The sequence below is a fragment of the Gadus morhua genome, chromosome 6 (genome assembly GCF_902167405.1).
Source record: "Gadus morhua chromosome 6, gadMor3.0, whole genome shotgun sequence".
Classification (NCBI taxonomy): domain Eukaryota; kingdom Metazoa; phylum Chordata; class Actinopteri; order Gadiformes; family Gadidae; genus Gadus; species Gadus morhua.
The window spans coordinates 18,814,057-18,835,031 of NC_044053.1; the positions used below are offsets into that span (position 1 = coordinate 18,814,057).

At 45.1% G+C, this 20,975-nt stretch overlaps 2 protein-coding genes across 3 annotated transcripts in view; both read left to right on the forward strand.

Annotated features, from left to right (window-relative positions):
• rasl10a (RAS-like, family 10, member A) overlaps positions 1-9,669 on the forward strand; it is a 14,824-nt gene extending 5,155 nt beyond the window's left edge. Inside the window, exons 2-3 of the mRNA XM_030359402.1 lie at positions 3,263-3,387; positions 7,120-9,669. Coding sequence (XP_030215262.1) covers positions 3,263-3,387; positions 7,120-7,405 — 411 coding nt within the window. The 3' untranslated portion in view covers positions 7,406-9,669. The remainder of the gene's footprint in view (positions 1-3,262; positions 3,388-7,119) is intronic.
• Positions 9,670-10,199: 530 nt separating this feature from the next.
• Positions 10,200-20,975, forward strand: part of osbp2b (oxysterol binding protein 2b) — a 45,068-nt gene continuing 34,292 nt past the window's right edge. Inside the window, exons 1-2 of one of the 2 annotated variants that reach the window (XM_030358463.1) lie at positions 10,200-10,687; positions 19,320-19,528. In XM_030358463.1, coding sequence (XP_030214323.1) covers positions 10,530-10,687; positions 19,320-19,528 — 367 coding nt within the window. In that variant the 5' untranslated portion in view covers positions 10,200-10,529. The remainder of the gene's footprint in view (positions 10,688-19,319; positions 19,529-20,975) is intronic. The other variant, XM_030358464.1, reaches the window with a different exon arrangement.

Below are 20,975 nucleotides of genomic sequence, written 5' to 3' on the forward strand. Positions count from 1 at the left end.
GATTTCACACTCAAAAATAGACACACGTTCTTTTTTCTTTTTTATGCGATGTGTTCAATTGATTGGCGGAGGAGCAAACAGCTGAGGACGCGCCTTTCCAGCCCCTCCCCCACGCTTCAGAGACGCCAGTTTAGTGTCCAACTGGTGACCAGATAAACCAAGCCCTGCTCCTCTATGAACCCTCTGTTGTTCTTCTCTACGCTTATCGTCTCGGTCGGTCTGTCTAAGGCCCCTCTTCCTCAGTGAACACGAGGTAACGCCGAGGGCCCATATGAGGACGCTATCTTTTATTTATAGGCTGACGGGGTGTGTGTCTGACTCTGAACACCTTGAGAGCAGGCCCGACGAGGTGCTGCACTGACATTGCGGTCCTGGGGAGGGGCATTAGCTCACAGTATCGTACAGAACCAAGGACACTATAGCTGTGAGTGTGTGTGTGTGTGTGTGTGTGTGTGTGTGTGTGTGTGTGTGTGTGTGTGTGTGTGTGTGTGTGTGTGTGTGTGTGTGTATGTGTGTGTGCCCATATTTCCTTGCGTATCTGTGTGTGTGGTGGAATGTTTAAAAGCCCACATCGTGGTGTTGCTGGATTACTGTTTATACTGAGATATATTCGCTCCCTAATCAGAACTGACATTCCCCCTACCTTTCTCTGGTAATATGCACATAATTTCAGTGTCTTATTCGCTGTGTTCCCTGCATGTGTTTCCCTCCCTGCTTGACCAACCTTGACGTCTTTCCAACAGTTCCAGAAAATATATAGGCCTATATATTTTTTTTTTTACCTTACCTTATAGTATATAAGCCCCCTCCCCCTATATTACCGAAAGACAACGTTCAAAATCTTGGATCCTTACTGAGTCTCTGCTTCTATATGAAGCTACCAGGGTCTATGTTTTATCTACTGCATGCTTTTGTTCCTGTGCTTTCTACTTATTTTAATTAATGTTCTATCTAAAGTACATACTTTACTCTGAATAGAACTTAAGTCAAAATCAGACTTGCGCCGTGCCGGCTTTCTCAGGAACTCCTCCCCTATTCCTGTATAGTTAGATAGATATATTTACATATTTATATATATAGTATAGATCATAGCTGCTCAATTGGGGCCCGATTAGATAAGATTTGCCCTGCCCATTGTATAATATTTTTTTTTTAATATATTATTACATTTTTATTTTTTAATGCTTTACCTGCACGACGTTCTCACCTTCGTTACTTTGTTGATTTCACTAGAAAGTACAGTAATGATTTCTACAAACCTTCTCTAGCTGTAAAATTCTACTACTATTACTGATTTAAAAATGATTGTTCAAACCAGTGAAGAATGTACTTTTGTTTTGTCCTATGTTATTTTGCCTATTTAACAAAGTGTCTTTGTATTTGAAGATATAGGCCCAAGGCCTAGTAATGTTCCATGTCTGTGTTCAAATATTTCATAGTGCTTCAATAATTTTTCTTATTTAAAGAAGCCAGATTGATGTTCAGTTGTATAGGTCTTGTAAACAAGCGGACATATGTTCGATGGGACCGCTCATTTGCATACAGAACCTCGCAGACCATCTCTATTCGGTCAAATAGGGTGAAAATAGGTATGCATCTGTTGCATACTTATTGTATGGGGCATTCTGGGAATGGAGACTTGCACTTAAGAGGGATCCCGACTTGTAAATGTCCCAACTGCAGAAGTGAGGCTGCCCCTAAAGACCACCCCCTACAGGAGGACCGCCTCCAGCACGGCGTCTTCTGCATAACATTCTGTTTGGATCGGACTCCATTACGCCTCTGCCTCTCTCTTATAGTTTACTACACCCTCTTACTAGAGCTGGTGTTTTTCTTCTACTTATTGCATTCTGGTAGCCCCCCCAGCCTGACCCTACCCCCACCCGTCTTGTTAAACCACTCTGACATTCATTACGTGCTCAAGGTCATGTGATGGAGGCCAAAGGTCAGAACCTCTTCATGGGGGGAGCACAGTGAGTAAGGCACAGTGTTAACGTTACACGGATAGCAGCATGCTGCTCTGTTCAAAATACATCATGACAATGAACCATGAAGCTCCGTCTCGCCTTCTAAGGGATGGTGTTGTTTTGTGTGTGTGTTGGTATCGATGTGTGTTTGTGTTTTGGGGGGGGATTAAATTCTGTTTGCTTGCCTCTGTGTGTATTGCTTACTAGATTGTGTGTGTGTGTGTGTGTGTGTGTGTGTGTGTGTGTGTGTGTGTGTGTGTGTGTGTGTGTGTGTGTGTGTGTGTGTGTGTGTTTGTGTGTGTGTGTGTGTGTGTGTGTGTGTGTGTGTGTGTGTATATGTGTGTGTGTGAGTGTACATGTGAAACACTGAAACACTTGACTGCATAAAGACTAAAGCCAAGGCTTTAGGTTTCTGTTGAAGTGTTATTATGGATTGCAATCACTCATGGGCTGTTGGTATCTGTGGTGATGTAGAGCAGGACTCTTGCATAATGTAAGCAGAGCAGTGTCCGTGTTTTATGGGTTCATACACACCTCACTCTCTGCCAGCTCAAACACTTCCCTCAAGAGGCTGAGAAGTTCCACGGAGGGACAGATGAGTCTATAGTCCTTTTTACATTGCCAAATATGCCCGTCTTAAACCCGCTTTTTCCCGGGCATGGTCTGCGTGCCTACACTGACGAGGTTATATACCGGCTTGATTTTGCACCCTAATTTACCCTCTCGAACCATACACATTTTGGGGGGTTTATTTTCATGCAAATGCTGTTAGACGGCATTGCGGTACCAGGGGCGGGACGTGGATAGAGGTGTTGCTGCGTTGTCTCTAGCCCACAACAGAGACAACGCAGCGACATCAACATGAGCAGTTCTAACATGAGAGACGCTGAAATCCGCGAGCTGCTGAGCATCATGGCAGAGCAGGTGATGCAGCCGCATTTACGAAGACAGGGAAACATTGTGCGTTTTACGAGAAAGCAGCACAGCAAAATAAAGAATATATTGGCGTTTTGCACTTGTAAATAGTTAATCGCGTTTCTAGCCTACACTCAGATGTCCTCTACTCATTCTTGCATGCGTGTCACCTACTCGAGTGAACCAAGAAAGCCTGCCCGTGGACAAGGCGGAATATACCGGCAGTGTAAAAATGTCTTATTGCGGCGCAGGCTTTAAGATATATATATGTTTTTGTTCTGAACACACCATGTAGAGGTCACATGAGCCGTGCGTTAGCAGGGCCATGTGCCTGGGCGGCGAGCTCATCAGTGATTGGTTGTTTCTGTTGCTCCCTGTAGGAGTGGCTGGACCTGCGGTGCCGAGGCGTCCGGAACGCCAACGCCTACATCCTGGTCTACGACATCTGCTGCGTGGACAGCTTTGAGTACGTCAAGATGATCCGGCAGCAGATCGTGGAGAACAGGTACACCGCCACAGGGACTTCTGCCCCCCCGTCCTCCATCTTCCTCTGTGTGTGTGTGGGTGTGTATGTTAATAACCTCAGCTCCACACACACTCCACCATTTAACCAGTGACCTCTCTGACGTCTCTGATTACCGTTGAGATAAAGTAGATCGGGTCTGTCCCCCCATGCTGACAATGTAATGAGGGGACATTTTGACCGATGCTTTGATGAGCGTCACACACACCTGATATGTCTGGTCATGTGGTGCAGGGAGAAGAACAGGAAGAGGAAGAAGGCTCTTCTCCTATTTAAACATGGAGAAGGCTCTTCTCATAGTTGTACATGGAGAAGGCTCTTCTCATAGTTAAACATGGAGAAGGCTCTTCTCATATTTGAACAGGGAGAAGGCTCTTCTCATAGTGGAGAAGGCTGTTCTCATAGTTATGCATGGAGAAGGCTTGTCTCATTTTTAAACATGGAGAAGGCTCCTCTAATAGTTAAACAGGGAAAGGACTCTTCTCATAGGTAAACATGGAGAAGGCTCTTCTCATAGTAAAGATGGAGAAGGCTCTTCTCATAGGTAAACATGGAGAAGGCCCTTCTCGTTGTTAAACATGGCCACCCTACCTGCATACATTAGCATACTGATCCAGTGTTGATAAACTGAGTCTACTTCATCCATCGCAAAGGCCTCTCTTGAGGTATGATTTCCATCATTATGCAGGAACAACCACAGATCAACAGGGGGCTCTAGGAGATTCTGAAGCCATGTCCTTCATCACAAACAGAATGTGTGTGTGTGTGTGTGTGTGTGTGTGTGTGTGTGTGTGTGTGTGTGTGTGTGTGTGTGTGTGTGTGTGTGTGTGTGTGTGTGTGTGTGTGTGTGTGTGTTTGTGTGTGTGTGGGGGGCTTGGTGAAGGCTTTGTGGAAATGAAAATGGTCGTGGTGTGTGATCACTGTAGGACAAAACACAGAGGTGATGAATTGATGGAAGGAGGAATGGAGCAGGGAGGGATTGGAGGGGCAAGCCGTTATCATGGGGTTTAGTTTGGGGATTGATGACCTGCATGTTGAAGCGTAATGAGGGTCATGAACACGGGTTCACAAAACAAGGTGAATGTTTATGCATGGAGGTCAATGATAGATGGGAATACAAACAGAGGCATAGGTGGCATTATGCAGACGAGAAGAGGGCGGGGTCTATAGGTAGATGCCTGACCGATAATATGATTAACCAAAAGGGTTTCACTTCCTTCCTTCCTTGGATAATAATAATAATAATAATAATAATAATAATAATAATACATTTAATTTAGAGGCGCCTTTCAAGACACCCAAGGTCACCTTACAGAGCATATAGTCATCATACATTTTTTAAAAAGCAAGACATTGTGGAAAAAAATAAATAAATAAATAAATAAACATAAGCAATAAGAAATAAATAAAACAAAAACAATCAAAACAGTGATCAGTTAGACGTTGTGTGCGAGCTTGAACAAGTGAGTTTTGAGTTGTGACTTGAAGGTTGAAATGGTGTCTGACTGTATGTGTACTGGATGGTATGTGTGGCTGACACACACACACACACACACACACACACACACACACACACACACACACACACACACACACACACACACACACACACACACACACACACACAAACATTGAACAGTACTGGAGGCCCAATAGGTTTGTGTCAAGTGTGTCACAAATACGTTTGAGAAAGAAACAGTATTTATGTTTGCCGTTGAATCACCTTTTTCATATACTTAATCTAGTTATACATCTAAAATATATATATATATATATATATATATATATATATATATATATATATATATATATATATATATGATATATATTATTATAATATATTTACATTGGTGTATAATAATAGTACAAGTCATCCCCAGGCAGCATGTTGACATTACCTTTGGATTCGCTCACCGTAGCTTAGCTTAGCCAACTTACAACATAGCTAAGAAGTAGTGCTTTTCGGGTAAAATGTTCGTACAGATGGAAAAATAACTATTATTTGTGCATCTTATTCTTGATAGTTACAAGCCTAGTGATATGGAAGGGAAAAGGGTGAAGGAAGAAAGAATGGTGATATTCAGTAATGCCTTTAAGTTTGGAAAATGATAAAGAAGTTTGTTAGGACAGGCTAATCATCTGAGAAAAGCTTTCTTTGGTTACGCTGATGAATATGATGAATATAGAGGCGGTAATTGATTTGGCAGTAATGAATACAGAAAAGCCTTTGGTTACATAAATTAACTGAACATGTCATTCTTTCTGCTTGTGTAGCTTTAGGCATTGAAAAACAGACACCCATAATAATTGCTCATCCTTTAAATTGAAAGAAGCCCCGAGGATTTAATCAGTTCAAACGTGCTGCTGAAAACCATTAGGTTAGTGTCCCCTCAGTGTTAAGTGGATCTCAACGACAAAGAACTAGTCTGCTATTTTAAATGCTCTGTCAGCTGGAACGCTGCAAACCACGGCCAGAATCAATCCACAGAACCCATCAGCGGCTGTTCTGGACTGGGCTGATGATGCACTTTATGAGAGGAACACCCTGCCCAAACTCCACTGTATGTCATGGAGATGCCAATAGAGACCAAACACACACTGTTGTGCAGCAGAAATTGATGTAACGTTCCAAAATAATATCAGATAATCACAAGCTAAAGACCTGTTGAAGTGGTCTCATTCTCAGCTGGGAAGGTGTCTCTAACATGCTGACGCGACTCAGTGGTTCAGACATCTGGTCTGCTCAGGACAAAGGAAAACCACCCGTCACACACTACACCCACAGTATGCACTCACACACACACACGCACACACACACACACACACACACACTCACACACACACACACACACACACACACACACACACACACACACACACACACACACATACTAAAAACCCCGCAACACACCATACACACACACACACACTAGAAAACACACTTCACACACTACAACACACAATCAAAAAACACACGTCACACACAACAGACACACACAGTAAAGCCTGTGCCCCATGCACCTGCGCCAGGTTCCCTTGCTCTGGGCTCAGGAGGTCACGAGGACCAATCCCTGCACGGCGTGTTGCACTTGTTAATTAAAACACTTCTATTTATAGTCTTCTACGCTACAGCTGTGTTTAGAACCTGGGACCCTCGTGCACAGGCAGACACACGTGCACAGGCACGCACACATGCACAGGCGCGCACACAGGAACAGGCAGGCACACGTGCACATGTAAGATATTGAGTGCAATGCCGTGATGATGATACAAGGTGTGCTCCAGGCTCCAGTGTGTCGACAGCGCTGTGCTGGCGATGAGGTCACCATGTTGCCGCTCACAGGAGCGGACGGTGGGACGCTGCTGCAGTCCACCTCCACGTTTTTAGACCGCAAAGTTGAGAAGAGGAAGCACTGTAATAGCTCAGAATGTATGACTCACTTTATTACTATCTTCTGTCGTTATTTCTCATCTCTCCCTTATTTTGTTCCTCATTCCCTCCTCTCCCTCTCACTTTTTTTTTACATCACTCCTTTTATAACCATCCTCTCCTCCACTTCACCAACTCCCACTTCTTACCACCACCTCCCCCTCCTCACTTCCTCTCCTCCTCAACGCATCCATCTCCTCCTCCTCCCCACCTCCTCCTCATCCTACTCCATCTCCCACCATCTCCTCCTCTTTGCTCCTCCTCCCCCCCCCACCACCACTCAGAGAGGGCAGCAGCAGCAGTAGCAGCAGCAGTGAGGTCCCCATCCTGGTGGTGGGCAGCAAGCGGGACCTCCAGAGGCAGCGCTTCACCCCGCGCCGCGCCGTCTCCGTGCTGGTGAAGAAGACGTGGAAGTGCGGCTACGTGGAGTGCTCGGCCAAGTTCAACTGGCACGTGGTGCTGCTGTTCAAAGAGCTGCTCGGCAGCGCCGTGGCCCGCGGCATGCGGCAGAACCACACCTCCATCCGCCTGCAGGGGGCGCTGCAGAGGAACCGCTGCACGCTCATGTGACGCCCGCGTGAGGCAAGTCCTCCAAACTCCTCCTCCTCTATCCTAGCTTCCTCACCAGCTCCCTGCTCCGGCTCCTCCTCTGGAGCAGAGGTGATGCTGGGGGTGGAGCAGACATCGGGGTAGTGAACCCGGGAGTTTCCTACTTTAACAAACCCTTTTCTCTTTCCTAATGGGGTTAAAAGACCGTAGGACATCAAAGACCCAATGTGGGAAATTCTGATTCTGCCAAATATCCTCATGGAAGAGATAGAAGAGAGATGGCTGGATGATCCTTCCTGAACACCTCCGTAACATTTTTCCCATTATCAGCCAGTGACTGCGTTCCAGGCAGATGCCGCTATGCTTCCAAGCATCCCCAACTGCACCAGGTCCACGTTTAAATGTATGGTCGGATTCTATGTTTTTGAGCAAGGAAGAAGCAGCAATATTATAAAGTCTTCCGTTCCAAATGCATTTGTCAGTAGTTCAGTCGGGTCGACCAGACTGACTTCAGCCTAGCCTACACGTGTCTCTCCAGCAGTGTTGGGAGGGAGAGGTCCACACAGCACATGGAGGGAAGGTACCAGGAGACACCACATGAATGGATGACCAGGAGACACCACCACATGGATGGATGGACCAGGAGACACCACCACATAGAGGGATGGACCAGGAGACACCACCACATGGAGGGATGACCAGGAGACACCACATGGAGGGATGACCAGGAGACACCACATGGAGGGATGACCAGGAGACACCACCACATGAATGGATGGACCAGGAGACACCACATAGAGGGATGGACCAGGAGACACCACCACATGGAGGGATGACCAGGAGACACCACCACATAGAGGGATGGACCAGGAGACACCACCACATGGAGGGATGGACCAGGAGACACCACCACATGGAGGGATGACCAGGAGACACCACATGGAGGGATGACCAGGAGACACCACCACATGGGGGGATGGACCAGGAGACACCACATAGAGGGATGGACCAGGAGACACCACATGGGGGGATGACCAGGAGACACCACATGGAGGGATGACCAGGAGACACCACCACATGGAGGGATGACCAGGAGACACCACCACATGGAGGGATGACCAGGAGACACCACCACATGGAGGGATGGACCAGGAGACACCACCACATGGAGGGATGGACCAGGAGACACCACCACATGGAGGGAAGGACCAGGAGACACCACCACATGGAGGGATGGACCAGGAGACACCACCACATGGAGGGATGGAGAAGGATACACCACCACATGGCTAGATGGACCAGGAGATAACACATGATCCGGAGCTCAGATGTTGTGCTGTTGTTCAGTTAAGACTTTCTGACTGAAAAAAGAGTAGAACTAGATAGAGTAGACGCTGTCATTTGTCGATTTTAGCTTATCAAACACTTTGCTGTCCAGCCTGGAGACACCATCTATCCCCTGGTCCATCCCCTCTGCTGTCAGCCTGGAGACACCATCTATCCCCTGATCCATCACCTCTGCTGTCAGCCTGGAGACACCATCTATCCCCTGGTCCATCACCTCTGCTGTCAGCCTGGAGACACCATCTATCCCCTGATCCATCACCTCTGCTGTCAGCCTGGAGAGACACCATCTATCCCCTGGTCCATCCCCTCTGCTGTCAGCCTGGAGACACCATCTATCCCCTGGTCCATCCCCTCTGCTGTCAGCCTGGAGACACCATCTATCCCCTGGTCCATCCCCTCTGCTGTCAGCCTGGAGACACCATCTATCCCCTGGTCCATCCCCTCTAAGTCTCATGACATCGCCCCTCCATCGAGGCGAGTAGCAGCGGGGTGTGACTCCCCATTGGATGAGAGAGAAGGCTCACTCCTGTACATAAGACCCGTAGGATCCTTGATTTGCATGCTTTAGAGCCGACGGGTCAAGGTCAAAGTGCACTGATGAAGACGTGTTGTTGTTTCATTTACTAATACATGTTTGGAGATGTTATACATGAATGGTGTGGTTGTGATGAAAACCGGGCACGTAAGAGCAGATTTCACTCAAAAAGAAACATGAGTTATCTAGCAACAAAAGAAGAGATATGTAGCAGAGATAAAAACAGAGAGCAACCACGTGTAGCATGAGGTGTCAGTGTTTTGACCGTGTGAAAGTCTTCAAATATAAAAGGGCTACCGTTTTTTTATCCAAAAAATTGCTAGTATTTATTTTTACTGTGTTAGTACTGTGCTGGTATTTTTTTCTTGACAATTTGTTTATTAAAAGCCTTTTAACATAATCACTCATAAGTCATGTGCAATTCCTTTTTCCTTCTTGGCAAACTCCATATTTTTGACAATGTCGCCACCTCGTGGCCGTTAATTGAGTCAAATAAATGGGTCAAAAGACCTAGACCTATTTATGAGTATAAATAAATATATATACGTGTGTGTTTCTGTGTGTGTGGACCTATGTATGCGTCTATATGTGTGTGTGTGTGTGTGTGTGTACCTTTTTATGTGTGTGTGTGTGTGTGTGTGTGTGTGTGTGTGTGTACCTTTTTATGTGTGTGTGTGTGTAGATATATATATATATATATATATATATATATATATATACACACATATAGACTCATAAATATATATATATTTATATCCGATATATGTGTGTTTGTGGAACTATTTATGAGTCTGTGTGTGTATGGTGTGTGTGTGTGTGTGTGTGTGTGTGTGTGTGTGTGTGTGTGTGTGTGTAGACCTATGTATAAAAGTCTATTTGGGGGTGTGCCCTTGCATGCGACTGTGTGAGTGAGCCATTCAAAGAGCCATCCCAATACATCATCGCGGATGTCACCGTTTCCACAGTTACATGTCAGTATCCCGAGCCACGTCACATGTCAAATGTTTAGGATTTTTTTGTGATAACAACGTCACGTGGTACAAGTCGGATCCTCTGCAGTCCGCATCAGCAAAGTGTCTTGGCATCGTTTCTCCTTCTTCCCCCGGTGTCCATTCCACTGTCATGTGAAAGAGGCGTCCGATGTGAGTTCCGCCCGGACCGCACCTTCCTCCGTCACAGCCCTTCGATGTGGAGGACCTACTGTGGTGAAGGTACAGACCTCCTCTCCTCCGTGGATCCAGAGCGTCCGGCGGGCGGCGGAGGATGAGCGACCAGGGGAAGGGCTCGGCATCCACCTCTGCCGCGGCCCCGGCTCCCGGGTCGGACACCTACAAAGGATGGCTTTTTAAATGGACCAACTACCTGAAGGGCTACCAGCGGCGGTGGTTTGTCCTGAGCAACGGGCTGCTGTCCTACTACAGGTACGCTATCCACAGCCACAACCGTTATGCCGGATTTGCCACGATAAACGCCGGACGCGGCGAGTGGTGTTGTGTAGTACAGCTGCTGGCTCATCTGGCTCCCGGCTATCTCCCCGGTTAGCTCGCTAGGCTAGTTGTCAAAGCAAAGGCAGAGGGAGTCATGGATCAGAGCGATTAATGCATCGTAATCTCAGGACAACGGTACTTTAGGACAATGCACATCATTTTCAGATCTAATCAAATTCTTACTTGACAATTGACAAAACCTATTGTGGTGTCAACACAAGTGAAATTAAAGTAGCACTATACTATACTACAACTATAGTAGCTAGCTCCTCCTACAATAAGGTAAAGCCATAGTAGCTAGCTCCTCCTTAAACTTAGGTGAAGCCATAGTAGCTCCTCCTTAAACTAAGGTGAAGCCATAGTAGCTCCTCCTTAAACTAAGGTGACACCATAGTAGCTCCTCCTTAAGCTAAGGTGAAGCCATAGTAGCTCCTCCTTAAACTAAGGTGAATCCATAGTAGCTCCTCCTTAAACTAAGGTGAATCCATAGTAGCTCGTCCTTAAACTAAGGTGAATCCATAGTAGCTCCTCCTACTAATTAAGTGAATCCATAGTAGTTTGCTCCTCCTACTATTTAGCTGAAGCCATAGTAGCTGCTCCTCCTACTACTTAAGTGAAGCCATAGGATACATTCATACAGAATTATTCTGTAATAATTGGAAAACATAAGATTGGTAATCGTTTTTATGAATGCAAATAGTTTAATTTAAGCAGGCACTTCAGGAGCCATTATACTTTAATGCCATTTGTTATCCAGTATATTGCGAAATAATTCCTGACAAGGTGTATCAAAGGAGAGGCAATACGTTTTATTATACTGTAACTAATATAATCTCCAAGTAAGTAATGTTTGCCCCCTTTTTCTCCACTGGCTCACACGATTGCCACCTGTGAGACAGGTAGACATTGGCTGACCTTTTACCACCTGTGGCTGAGGTGCTTCCTGCAAAGGGTGTTTCCATGGGCACAGTGTAACCTAATAGGGTAACCCTTTCATTAGCTGGATCAACGCTGTGTTAGTCAGAGGGTATTGATATTCGTTATCATAGCAATTGTTTACTATAGGCAAACACGTCACTCCCTCCTGGTTCACAGATGGACCACTGCATACACCACAAGGACCTGGTTGTTCTCTCACTAACAAAGACTCCGTTGCCTCAGTTGGAAGTGGAGCTCAGAGCTCCCCCCCCCCCCCCTTCCATCTTCCCGGCCGGAGAGTGAAAGGAAAGCCGCCTGTTGCTTCTACCATCTATTAATAGTCCATTCTGTTGTAAGGTGACTGCTGTCCCAGATGTAAAGGTAGCCCGTTGACATCTGAGCCTGGAGCCGGTGGAGCCGGTGGAGCGTGGCCGATCCCACAAAGGAGAGCTGACTAATGTCCCCACTGCTCCCGCCACTGGTGTCTGCAGGCCCTCCCGCTCCACGGCTGTGTGCCGTGTTACTTTTCTGTTGACCTATATCTGCTGCACTTCAAAAGGAAGAAAGATAAAGGGCCTTGAGTTGACAATGTCTCGACTCTTGAAAGATGCTTCTAAGATTATAACAAAGCTGAAAGTTTCTACTGATAATAATTTCATGAATGGTGACAGCAGGATCTCCTCTCCTCTAAACCTTTAAACTGTCAGGAGGAACTGTTCATGTACGGGTCATGCAGGTCCATATCAGGTTTTAGTGTGGTTGTCTGTGTTGCTCTTCATTTATTATGCTATGAATACAATGCTAAAAATGACCACAAACAACACGTGAATGCCGTTGCCTTTCCCCCTTTGACGCTCTATTCAAACGCTTTGTAATAATGCTCTTTTAGCAGCTGAATACAAACAGAATACATTTACAGACTCAATAGCTGATAGTACAATAATAATTCAATTTCTACAGTTTTTAATACATGAGGTAGGCTTATGTCCAAATAACGACTATAACAGAAAATATGTTATTTGGATCATTAACATCACTGCACTGCTGAACGATGTGTGATAATGATAACAAGTCATCCGTCACACCAGACTTCTGATTGCTCATTAGCAAATTAAAGTCATTAATTAAACCCTCACCAACTGGCAGTATACCCAGTTACATCAGAGAGTCTCTCCAGGGTCTGGCCACTAAGTGTTTGTCCAAAAGGTCAGGGGGATTGTGGGCTGTGATCCCTGGGCCGTGAAGCGGGCCGCGGGGTATAGCAGCAGGACTCCTCATTCAGCAGTTAAAAGGTAATGGGTTTACAGAGAGCCAGCGCTGCAATTGGTCCGCTTCCCCCAAAGACTGCTGTTAATGGGCTGGCAGATGATTCACTTTATCTTTTGAAAAATAAAATAATCAATGGAATAACATTAATTCAAAAGGCATATTATTTACAGACAAATGTTTGATAATCCAAATTAATTGTGAGAAGATCTGCTCTTTAATTCCCACAGAATAAGGATTTAAAAGCTTTTGTGGTTTGTAGTGGCACTCTAAACTCGAATGTTCTAAATACCATATATGTTATACAGAATATGTCTATGAACCTCATTTGACAGATTTTATGCAATTGGGCAATTAAATTCCTCCACAACGCCTGGTACTACTGCCAGAACTTGTAATGTATCCTCGTCTGGAACCCTTCCTATCCCACTAAATCACCGAGCTCCAGTGAACGGGAGTCCTGTTGGAAAGCCTCCACCCGCCACACAATTTAATTGAACAAATTGACTTTTCCTCAAAAGTGGAATGCCCTCAGAATCTTGTCTCACCTCTCAAAGGAAAGCCCATTGGTTAGTGGGATAGATTACAGGGCATTAAGGCCTTACGTTCTATAACAGCGGTCTTTACAACATATTCATGTGTAATAAAGTTAGAAAGGTCCGGCTTTCATTCATTAAATAAATGTGTATTACATTTTTCTCCGCCCGCTAGCGTGTATGCTAACTGGATAGCATCAAACAGTGCACTGCAGTGGTTAAGCCCACGTACAATTAGCACTTCTATGCTAGCACTCTGTGTGGCCAGGTGTTAAGATCAAGCTAGTTAATAAGGCACTGCCTCAACTCTGCATCTTATGCCAGCCAGGGAGAAATGGTCAAGACATATTCATGATTTACATTGAACATCATCCCCCAAGTCCCTTACCAATATGTAGGTAACCATTTAGAAGTGTGCATACCTAGACTCATCTATCCTTCATGTAACAGCTCAACAATCACTACGGTACGGTACCTGAAGGTAATCACGGTACCTGAAGCTACCTGGGCGTAACCATGGGGACGGTCCTCCCAGGTCCACACAGCGTGACCTATCTGATTAACCAGAGCAGTAGATCGAAGAGAAGCTCAGAAAGTTAAACTGTAGAAAGTTAACCCCCCCCCCCCCTCCCCCCGGCCTCAGTATTACTGGGTCACTCGGTGTGCGTGTACGTCTGTGTGCACGTGTGTCTGTCTTGGTGGGTTGGGCGGTTATTCAAGGTGACTGTGAGGTGAGAGAATTTGTTTCAGTGCAATCAATATCTTATAGATATCGTATCTTTGCTTTGGACTGCTTGTCTCCTTTGAGTTTTTCCTCTCTCTCTCTCTCTCTCTCTCTCTCTCTCTCTCTCTCTCTCCCGCTCGCTCGCTCGCTCGCTCGCTCGCTCTCATTTTATTTCTCTCTATCTCTCTCTTATTTTCTTTCTCTCTTTCACTCTCTTTCTTGCTCTCTCTATCTCATATGCTTCTTTCCTGCACCATTCTAAGCTTGAATACTAAGCTCATACTTTACCTGTCCCCTAGACATGACTTGTTTCATCTTTTTTGTGCAGGTGTCATCTTTCTGCTTGCTAATGTGTCCTCTGTGTTTGTGTTCCTACATTTGTGTCACTCTGTGTCTCACGCTCTCTCACTCTCTCTCTGAATCTCTGTCACCCTCTGTCTCTGTGCTCTCTGTTGATGGGCTGTTGTTGTTGTTGTTGTTGTTGTTGTTTTGTCATTACATGCTCCAGCTCGGTGGATTTGTGTTTTATGAGGATGTGTGCGCAGGGAAGCAACAGGTAAATTGATGGAATATTATTGGCTGGCTTAGCACACTGCTTGCAGGATCCCTCGCCTTCATCATCCTCGTGCTCCCAGGGCTGGGAGAGGTATAGCACGGACACCTGCATCGTTTAGAGGGTGAAACCTCATGTCATCATATATCAGCATTATGGCCCGCCTCTGCCTATGGAAGAACCAACACAATAGTTGTTGTTTTTTATATATATTGTATTCTCATTGTTTTTGTGTCAATTGTATTATTTTATAGGGTATGTTGAAGTGTTACAAACTCTTCAAACTATAATAAACTATACTGATGTTTTCCCTCAAAACGCTCTGTAGCTATAGAGCCATTCATTGCATTTATTTAAGCAAAACTGCTGATTGAATCTGATCCTACACTATTATAAATACATGAGGACATTGTAAAGCCATCGGCTACTGGTGCAGAGAGATGAATGAGCCACCGCCCAGCCCTGATGTCACGGCCCAATGCTGCTGCTCCATGCATGGCCCTGCTGGTGTGCTGCCCTGCATGGCTGGGAGAGCAGCACACAATGCAATGGAAACAAGAGGTTTAACATGTCTGCTAAAGATCAGCTGTAAGTAATGTATAGTCCAGTGGTCAGGAGCCGTTGATGGCCACAAGCCCCATGTGGAACCAGACTGTGCCTAACAACAAATGATCCGGGGACTGAGTGAAACACACATAATGTAGACATAATATAACAGCTGATGAGTGGGAGGCTGAAAGCCACAATGACAAGTAATCAATTCAGTAAAAAATGATGACTTATTTGTCTATGATGTACTATATTGACCCAGGGTCTAGACTAGAGATCTGGCTTCAAAGAGCTACATGGGTAGCTGCTAGAGTAGTAGTCTTACATATGGGCACCAGATCCACCTCATGTAGAACAGAAACTGATTGATTGAATAAAATCAGCTAGAATATTTATGAAACCAACAAAACTGCTGAGCTTTATCCTTACAGTACATATCTAAAATCTGCGTATATTTCATATTGAAGCATAAGGGTTGAAACAATGCCCATGCTGCTGTCATAGTGTGTAGCCTCTGAGAACGAGGGATGAACCATCATGATAATGGGTCCAGGGGTCCCGAATGCGTTAGAAGGGCGATGTGGGCATGGAGGACTAGAGGAACTGAGGTCCTGCAGACTGAGATACACCATCCAGCCTCTTTGTACGTAAGCCATTAGGTTAGCTTGGGAAAATGTTGACGTCACACAGTATGAGTCATTATGGTTACATTTAGCTGTTATAAATGTTGTCTGTGGTCAAATCATCTTTGTTCTTTTTGTTCAGCGTTAAAACTTGAACCTGTCTCAGGGCTTCACAGTCCACATCCCTGGACGTTAGAATAATCTATTCATAATGGTCCCTACAGTAACTCAGGTCGGTGTCACAGAATGCATGTAATTAAAACAAATTGTATGTTCTAATATGCTTGTACACACTGTTGGAAATAGACTGAGGGATAAGCAACCTTCAACCAACTCTCTCTCTCTCTCTCTCTCTCTCTCTCTCTCTCTCTCTCTCTCTCTCTCTCTCTCTCTCTCTCTCTCTCTATTTCAAACCTCTCTCACGCTGGCGTGTTTCTGTTCCAGCTGCTCTCCATTGTCTGGTTTGTTGGCTGTGGGGCGTAGCAGCAGACAATGGCCTTGTTATCTGCAGCTAGCTGCTAGATAACAGTTCATTTAATTTTATTTATTTATTGGTGTATTTCAGGGACATTGCACACTAATCAACAGTCAAACTGAAAGTGAGCCAGAGTTAGCCTAAGAGGCCAGTTTACATCTGTTGCCCCCTGTTAGATATTAAAAGGGCAAGATGGGTTGCAACTAGCCACTGGGTAACAGTTAGCCTTGTTGGGCCATGGAGGAACGTTCTTATCACACAACATGGAGCCCACAGATACCTAATAGAGCAGAGCACGAGTCAACTGAAGGACATTACAAGTTTGGGGATAGAAGTGGTCATAGGTAGCACCCGAGCTCTATGTTGCTAAGTCTAATGCTGTGATCCTGTGGAGACCACTGGGCTTGGTTTGATTATTGTTAGACTTTTTAATGACATGCATACCATGACATACACATTTGCAAAAAAGGATATTAGGGCAGGACCAAAATGTAGCAAGATTGTGATTTACTCAGTCAGTATTTGATGGCAATGGTAGTAAGAGTAGTATAGTGGTGTGGTTTATTGAGTCAAGGCTGGAAGAAAACAAATAAAGTCTGTATGGGAGTGTCATTGGCATGCTTGATTGTCTCCCTAGCAACACCGCCTTTAAAAAAACTTCCTACTAACCAAAGTATACAAAATACCATATTTAACCTAAGGTTTTTGCATTGCAATTCACCTGTCGCTAAGTCGTTACCATAACGCTACATCGTTACCATGACGAACTCGGACAAACAAACCAGACTAGATAACAAAGACATGGACAAATGTCAGCTGACAGTATATTAAAGCAGGTTTTGGGGAAGTTTTGGGCGAAAAATAATTTAATTTCTTTCTGAAGCAATCGAAAGGGACTACATTACCCTATGGAGGGGTATATTCAAAACTTTAAAATGCATACAGCAGGTGACAAGCTTAAATTCAGTTGGTATTCTGCCACACAGTCTGATCCACATTACACACTTTACCTTGTGCCGTTGTGGCTTTTGAAAAATGAATGGGTGAAATATACCCCATTCTTCAGCCTCTTGGGATACCCACTGTCCGTGTTACATGCACCCCAAGCACATCATTTGACCATGTTTTTTTAAGCAACATAAATCCAACCGCCCCTCATTGTTCCAACATGGCGTGTTTGTAACAGTGTGATATTGGAGCATGCCTCGGTCACTTTCGTTACATCAGGTCCTACCGTCCTCTGTAGCTAGGGCAGCCACTGAAGGCCTTGTCTTCACACTTTTCCACTCACCTCTGGTTTGCTTTTACTATTTGTCACATATTAGTTGCATGTATATGTGTACAAATATAAGATTCTTTATACGCGGAAGCAAATCTAGTTTTTGTGGGTTGGGACCAATACCCTGATTGGTTCATCGTTCATAGATCTGCTGGCCTCAGCAAGCTCCCAGAAATCGATGAACAGACCGGTTTGGGTGTTTGTTGACGTCAGCAAATCCTTCTTTAATGCTAGCCAAATTTAACCTTGTATCAGGGAGCACAGCACACAAACACAAAAGACAATGGTTCTTATGTGTAATACGATGAATTCCTGTGACTCGGTTGAATAGTTACACTGAAACCACGGTTTGCCATGTCAGGGTCAGGGTAGGTCTACGGTTCACTGTTGGATAAAACCTCTAAATGATTAAATAGTAAAAGAGATACTTGTATATCGAGTCCTGACTGTTAGATTTGGTTAACTGATAGCTTGAGGCTCACGCCCGCCCCATGGGATTCATGAGGAAATCACAAAATACATCAGATTGTGAATTCTGGGCAAAACAATATCTGTGTGATTTTGTTTTCATACTTTGAATGATATAGGTATTTTGTCAAGTCAACAGTTTTGCTCTGATGAAAGTATTGCTCAAAAGTCATTTCAAGGCATTGAGTAAAAATGCAGAGGGATTTGGATACCAAGCCAGTCTGGAGGAGGCCTGGGATTCGTAGTCGCTGTCGTCGAGTCGACGAAGGCGACAATAGGGGTTATATATATTAAATACGGTTATAACTGGTTATAACTGGAGGAGGATTATAACTGGTTATAACTAGTTAAAACTGGTGGAGGGTTATAACTGGAGGAGGGTTATAACTGGAGGAGGGTTACAACTGGTTATAACTGGAGGAGGGTTATAACTGGAGGAGGGTTATAACTGGAGGAGGGTTATAACTGGAGGAGGATTATAACTGGTTATAACTAGTTAAAACTCAAGGAGGGTTATAACTGGTTAAAGGTGGATATGATGGGTTATAACTGGTGGAGGGTTATAACTGGAGGAGGGTTATAACTGGTTATGACCGGAGGAGGGTTATAACTGGTTATAACTGGAGGAGGGTTATAACTGGTTATGACTGGAGGAGGGTTATAACTGGTTATGACTGGAGGAGGGTTATAACTGGAGACGCGTTATCATATGAGGCGGTGTATTACTGCAGTAGAACTTAAATGCCAGTCTCTCTTGGGATTGGGACTGAAAAAGACCTTGCAAAGAGACTGGTAGAAGAAGGCTAATAGCGTGCAGCTGTGTGCATTATGACCATTTAGTCTGCTCACATTTTAAATAACTGATTCCTGATCTGCAAAGATGACATGCAGCAGCCAACATATCGGTAGAATGTATCAATAATGGACAAGTTGTATTTATTTGTTTTTGGAACATAAATCCAAGATCATATTATCGCAAAATGAGTGAACCCCACGTGGCGTGGAGCGGACCCCCAGCTGTAACCCACCACGGAGCCTGGCTGTTCCTATGAATCATACTCTGCTTGTTCTGCTCGTTCGTGGATGGGAGGTTCATCGTGACTCCTAAATAAAGAGCCCCCACGCAGCAGCCCAGCCATACGTGTGTTTAAAACACGCCCTACTGCGTTTTGCAGGACGCAGGCGGAGATGGCGCACACGTGTCGCGGGACCATCAACCTGGCCACGGCGCACATCGACACGGAGGACGCCTGCAACATCGTGCTGAGCAGCGGGGGGCGCACGTACCACCTGAAGGCCAGCACGGAGGTGGAGCGCCAGAGATGGGTCACAGCCCTAGAGCTGGCCAAGGCTAAAGCCATCCGCATGATGAATGACCAGTCAGGTAATGGAGTCGGGGAGTCTGTTTAGTCTGTGGTTGGATAACATGTCTGCCTGTGCTCTCTGTGTATGCTTTGAAGCCGTGGAGGACATATGCAATGAGGTCTCTTCGGTGGGTGTAGAAGATGTGTTAACTCTGTATTTGGTTCATACTGATGTGTTAACTGTGCATCATACTGGTGTTCTTTTGTAGATGTTTAACCTGGGGTCTCTCCCAGCCCATGGGCCTGCACGTTGTGAGCAGGAGCGGGCTCTAGAGGAACTATTTATATTTGTTTGGTGGCCTTCAGTGTTTGAACTCAGTTTACTATATTTAGACTGAAAGTAATTGCATTTGTATGAAGCAAGAGTTGAGCGACTATTGTTTGGTTATCCAAACTATCTGAATGGTTGTTTTCTGAAATGTGTGTGCGTTTAGTACATGACTTTCCTCCATGTAAGCCTGACTTGTGTTTGTTTTGTTTAGCTCAGAGGAGCTATAGATCACATTCTGAAGGCTCCTTTCAAGACAAAAGGCTCTGTGGTCGACTCTGTGTAGAAACTAGGGTGAACACAGGACAATAAATCTCAATTTCATGAACAGTGTAGAGGTTTAGATATTGATTTCACAATATCTACCCGCTCTATTGAGGAATACTAGCTCCCCAATCATCATGTTACTGGCCTCTGTCGCGCTATAGGGCTTTTTCTATGTAGCTCTGACAACTGAAGGGTAGGTGCTAGTTCAATTCCCAATGTGAGAGCGAGAGATAGACAGAGAGATAGAGGGAGAGAGGGGGAATAGTTTCAATACATTCATTTCACTGTGTGAACAAGATGGGTGTAGTACCTACTCTCATAAACAGTACATCTCGTCCCTTTTCTCCTTCCTAGCTGGCCACGTCTGACCGTCTAATTGGCCACTTGGCCAGTCAGCCAGTCAGCCATTCAGTCAGGGGCCTGACATGGCCAGTCAGCCAGTCAGTCAGCCAGCTAGCCAGGGGCCTTACATGGCCAGTCAGCCAGTCAGCCAGGGGTCTGCCAGGGCCAGTGGGGCCAGTGGTTCTGAGCCCTCTGGAATGCACAATAATGTTGTAACAGTGTTGTTGATCCATCCCTATTGGCCATAGCAGAGAGAGCCGTGTCTTTTCATTTCAAAACAGGTTTAAATGCCATGAGATGTAGGCTCTTGTTGTTCACACTTTACATTGGGCTCTACCTACACTTGTGCTGGATATATCTTATCTTCTTTCCCATAGTTTGATGAAGAGATAGGACATTCACTTTACATTTGGCTCTACCTACACTTGTGCTGGATATATCTTATCTTCTTTCCCATAGTTTGATGAAGATATAGGACATTCACTTTACATTGGGCTCTACCTTCGCTTGTGTTGGGTATGTCTTACCTTCTTTCCCATATCTTGATAAAGAGATAGGACATGCCTTGTCAGACCAACACAAGCTCCAGG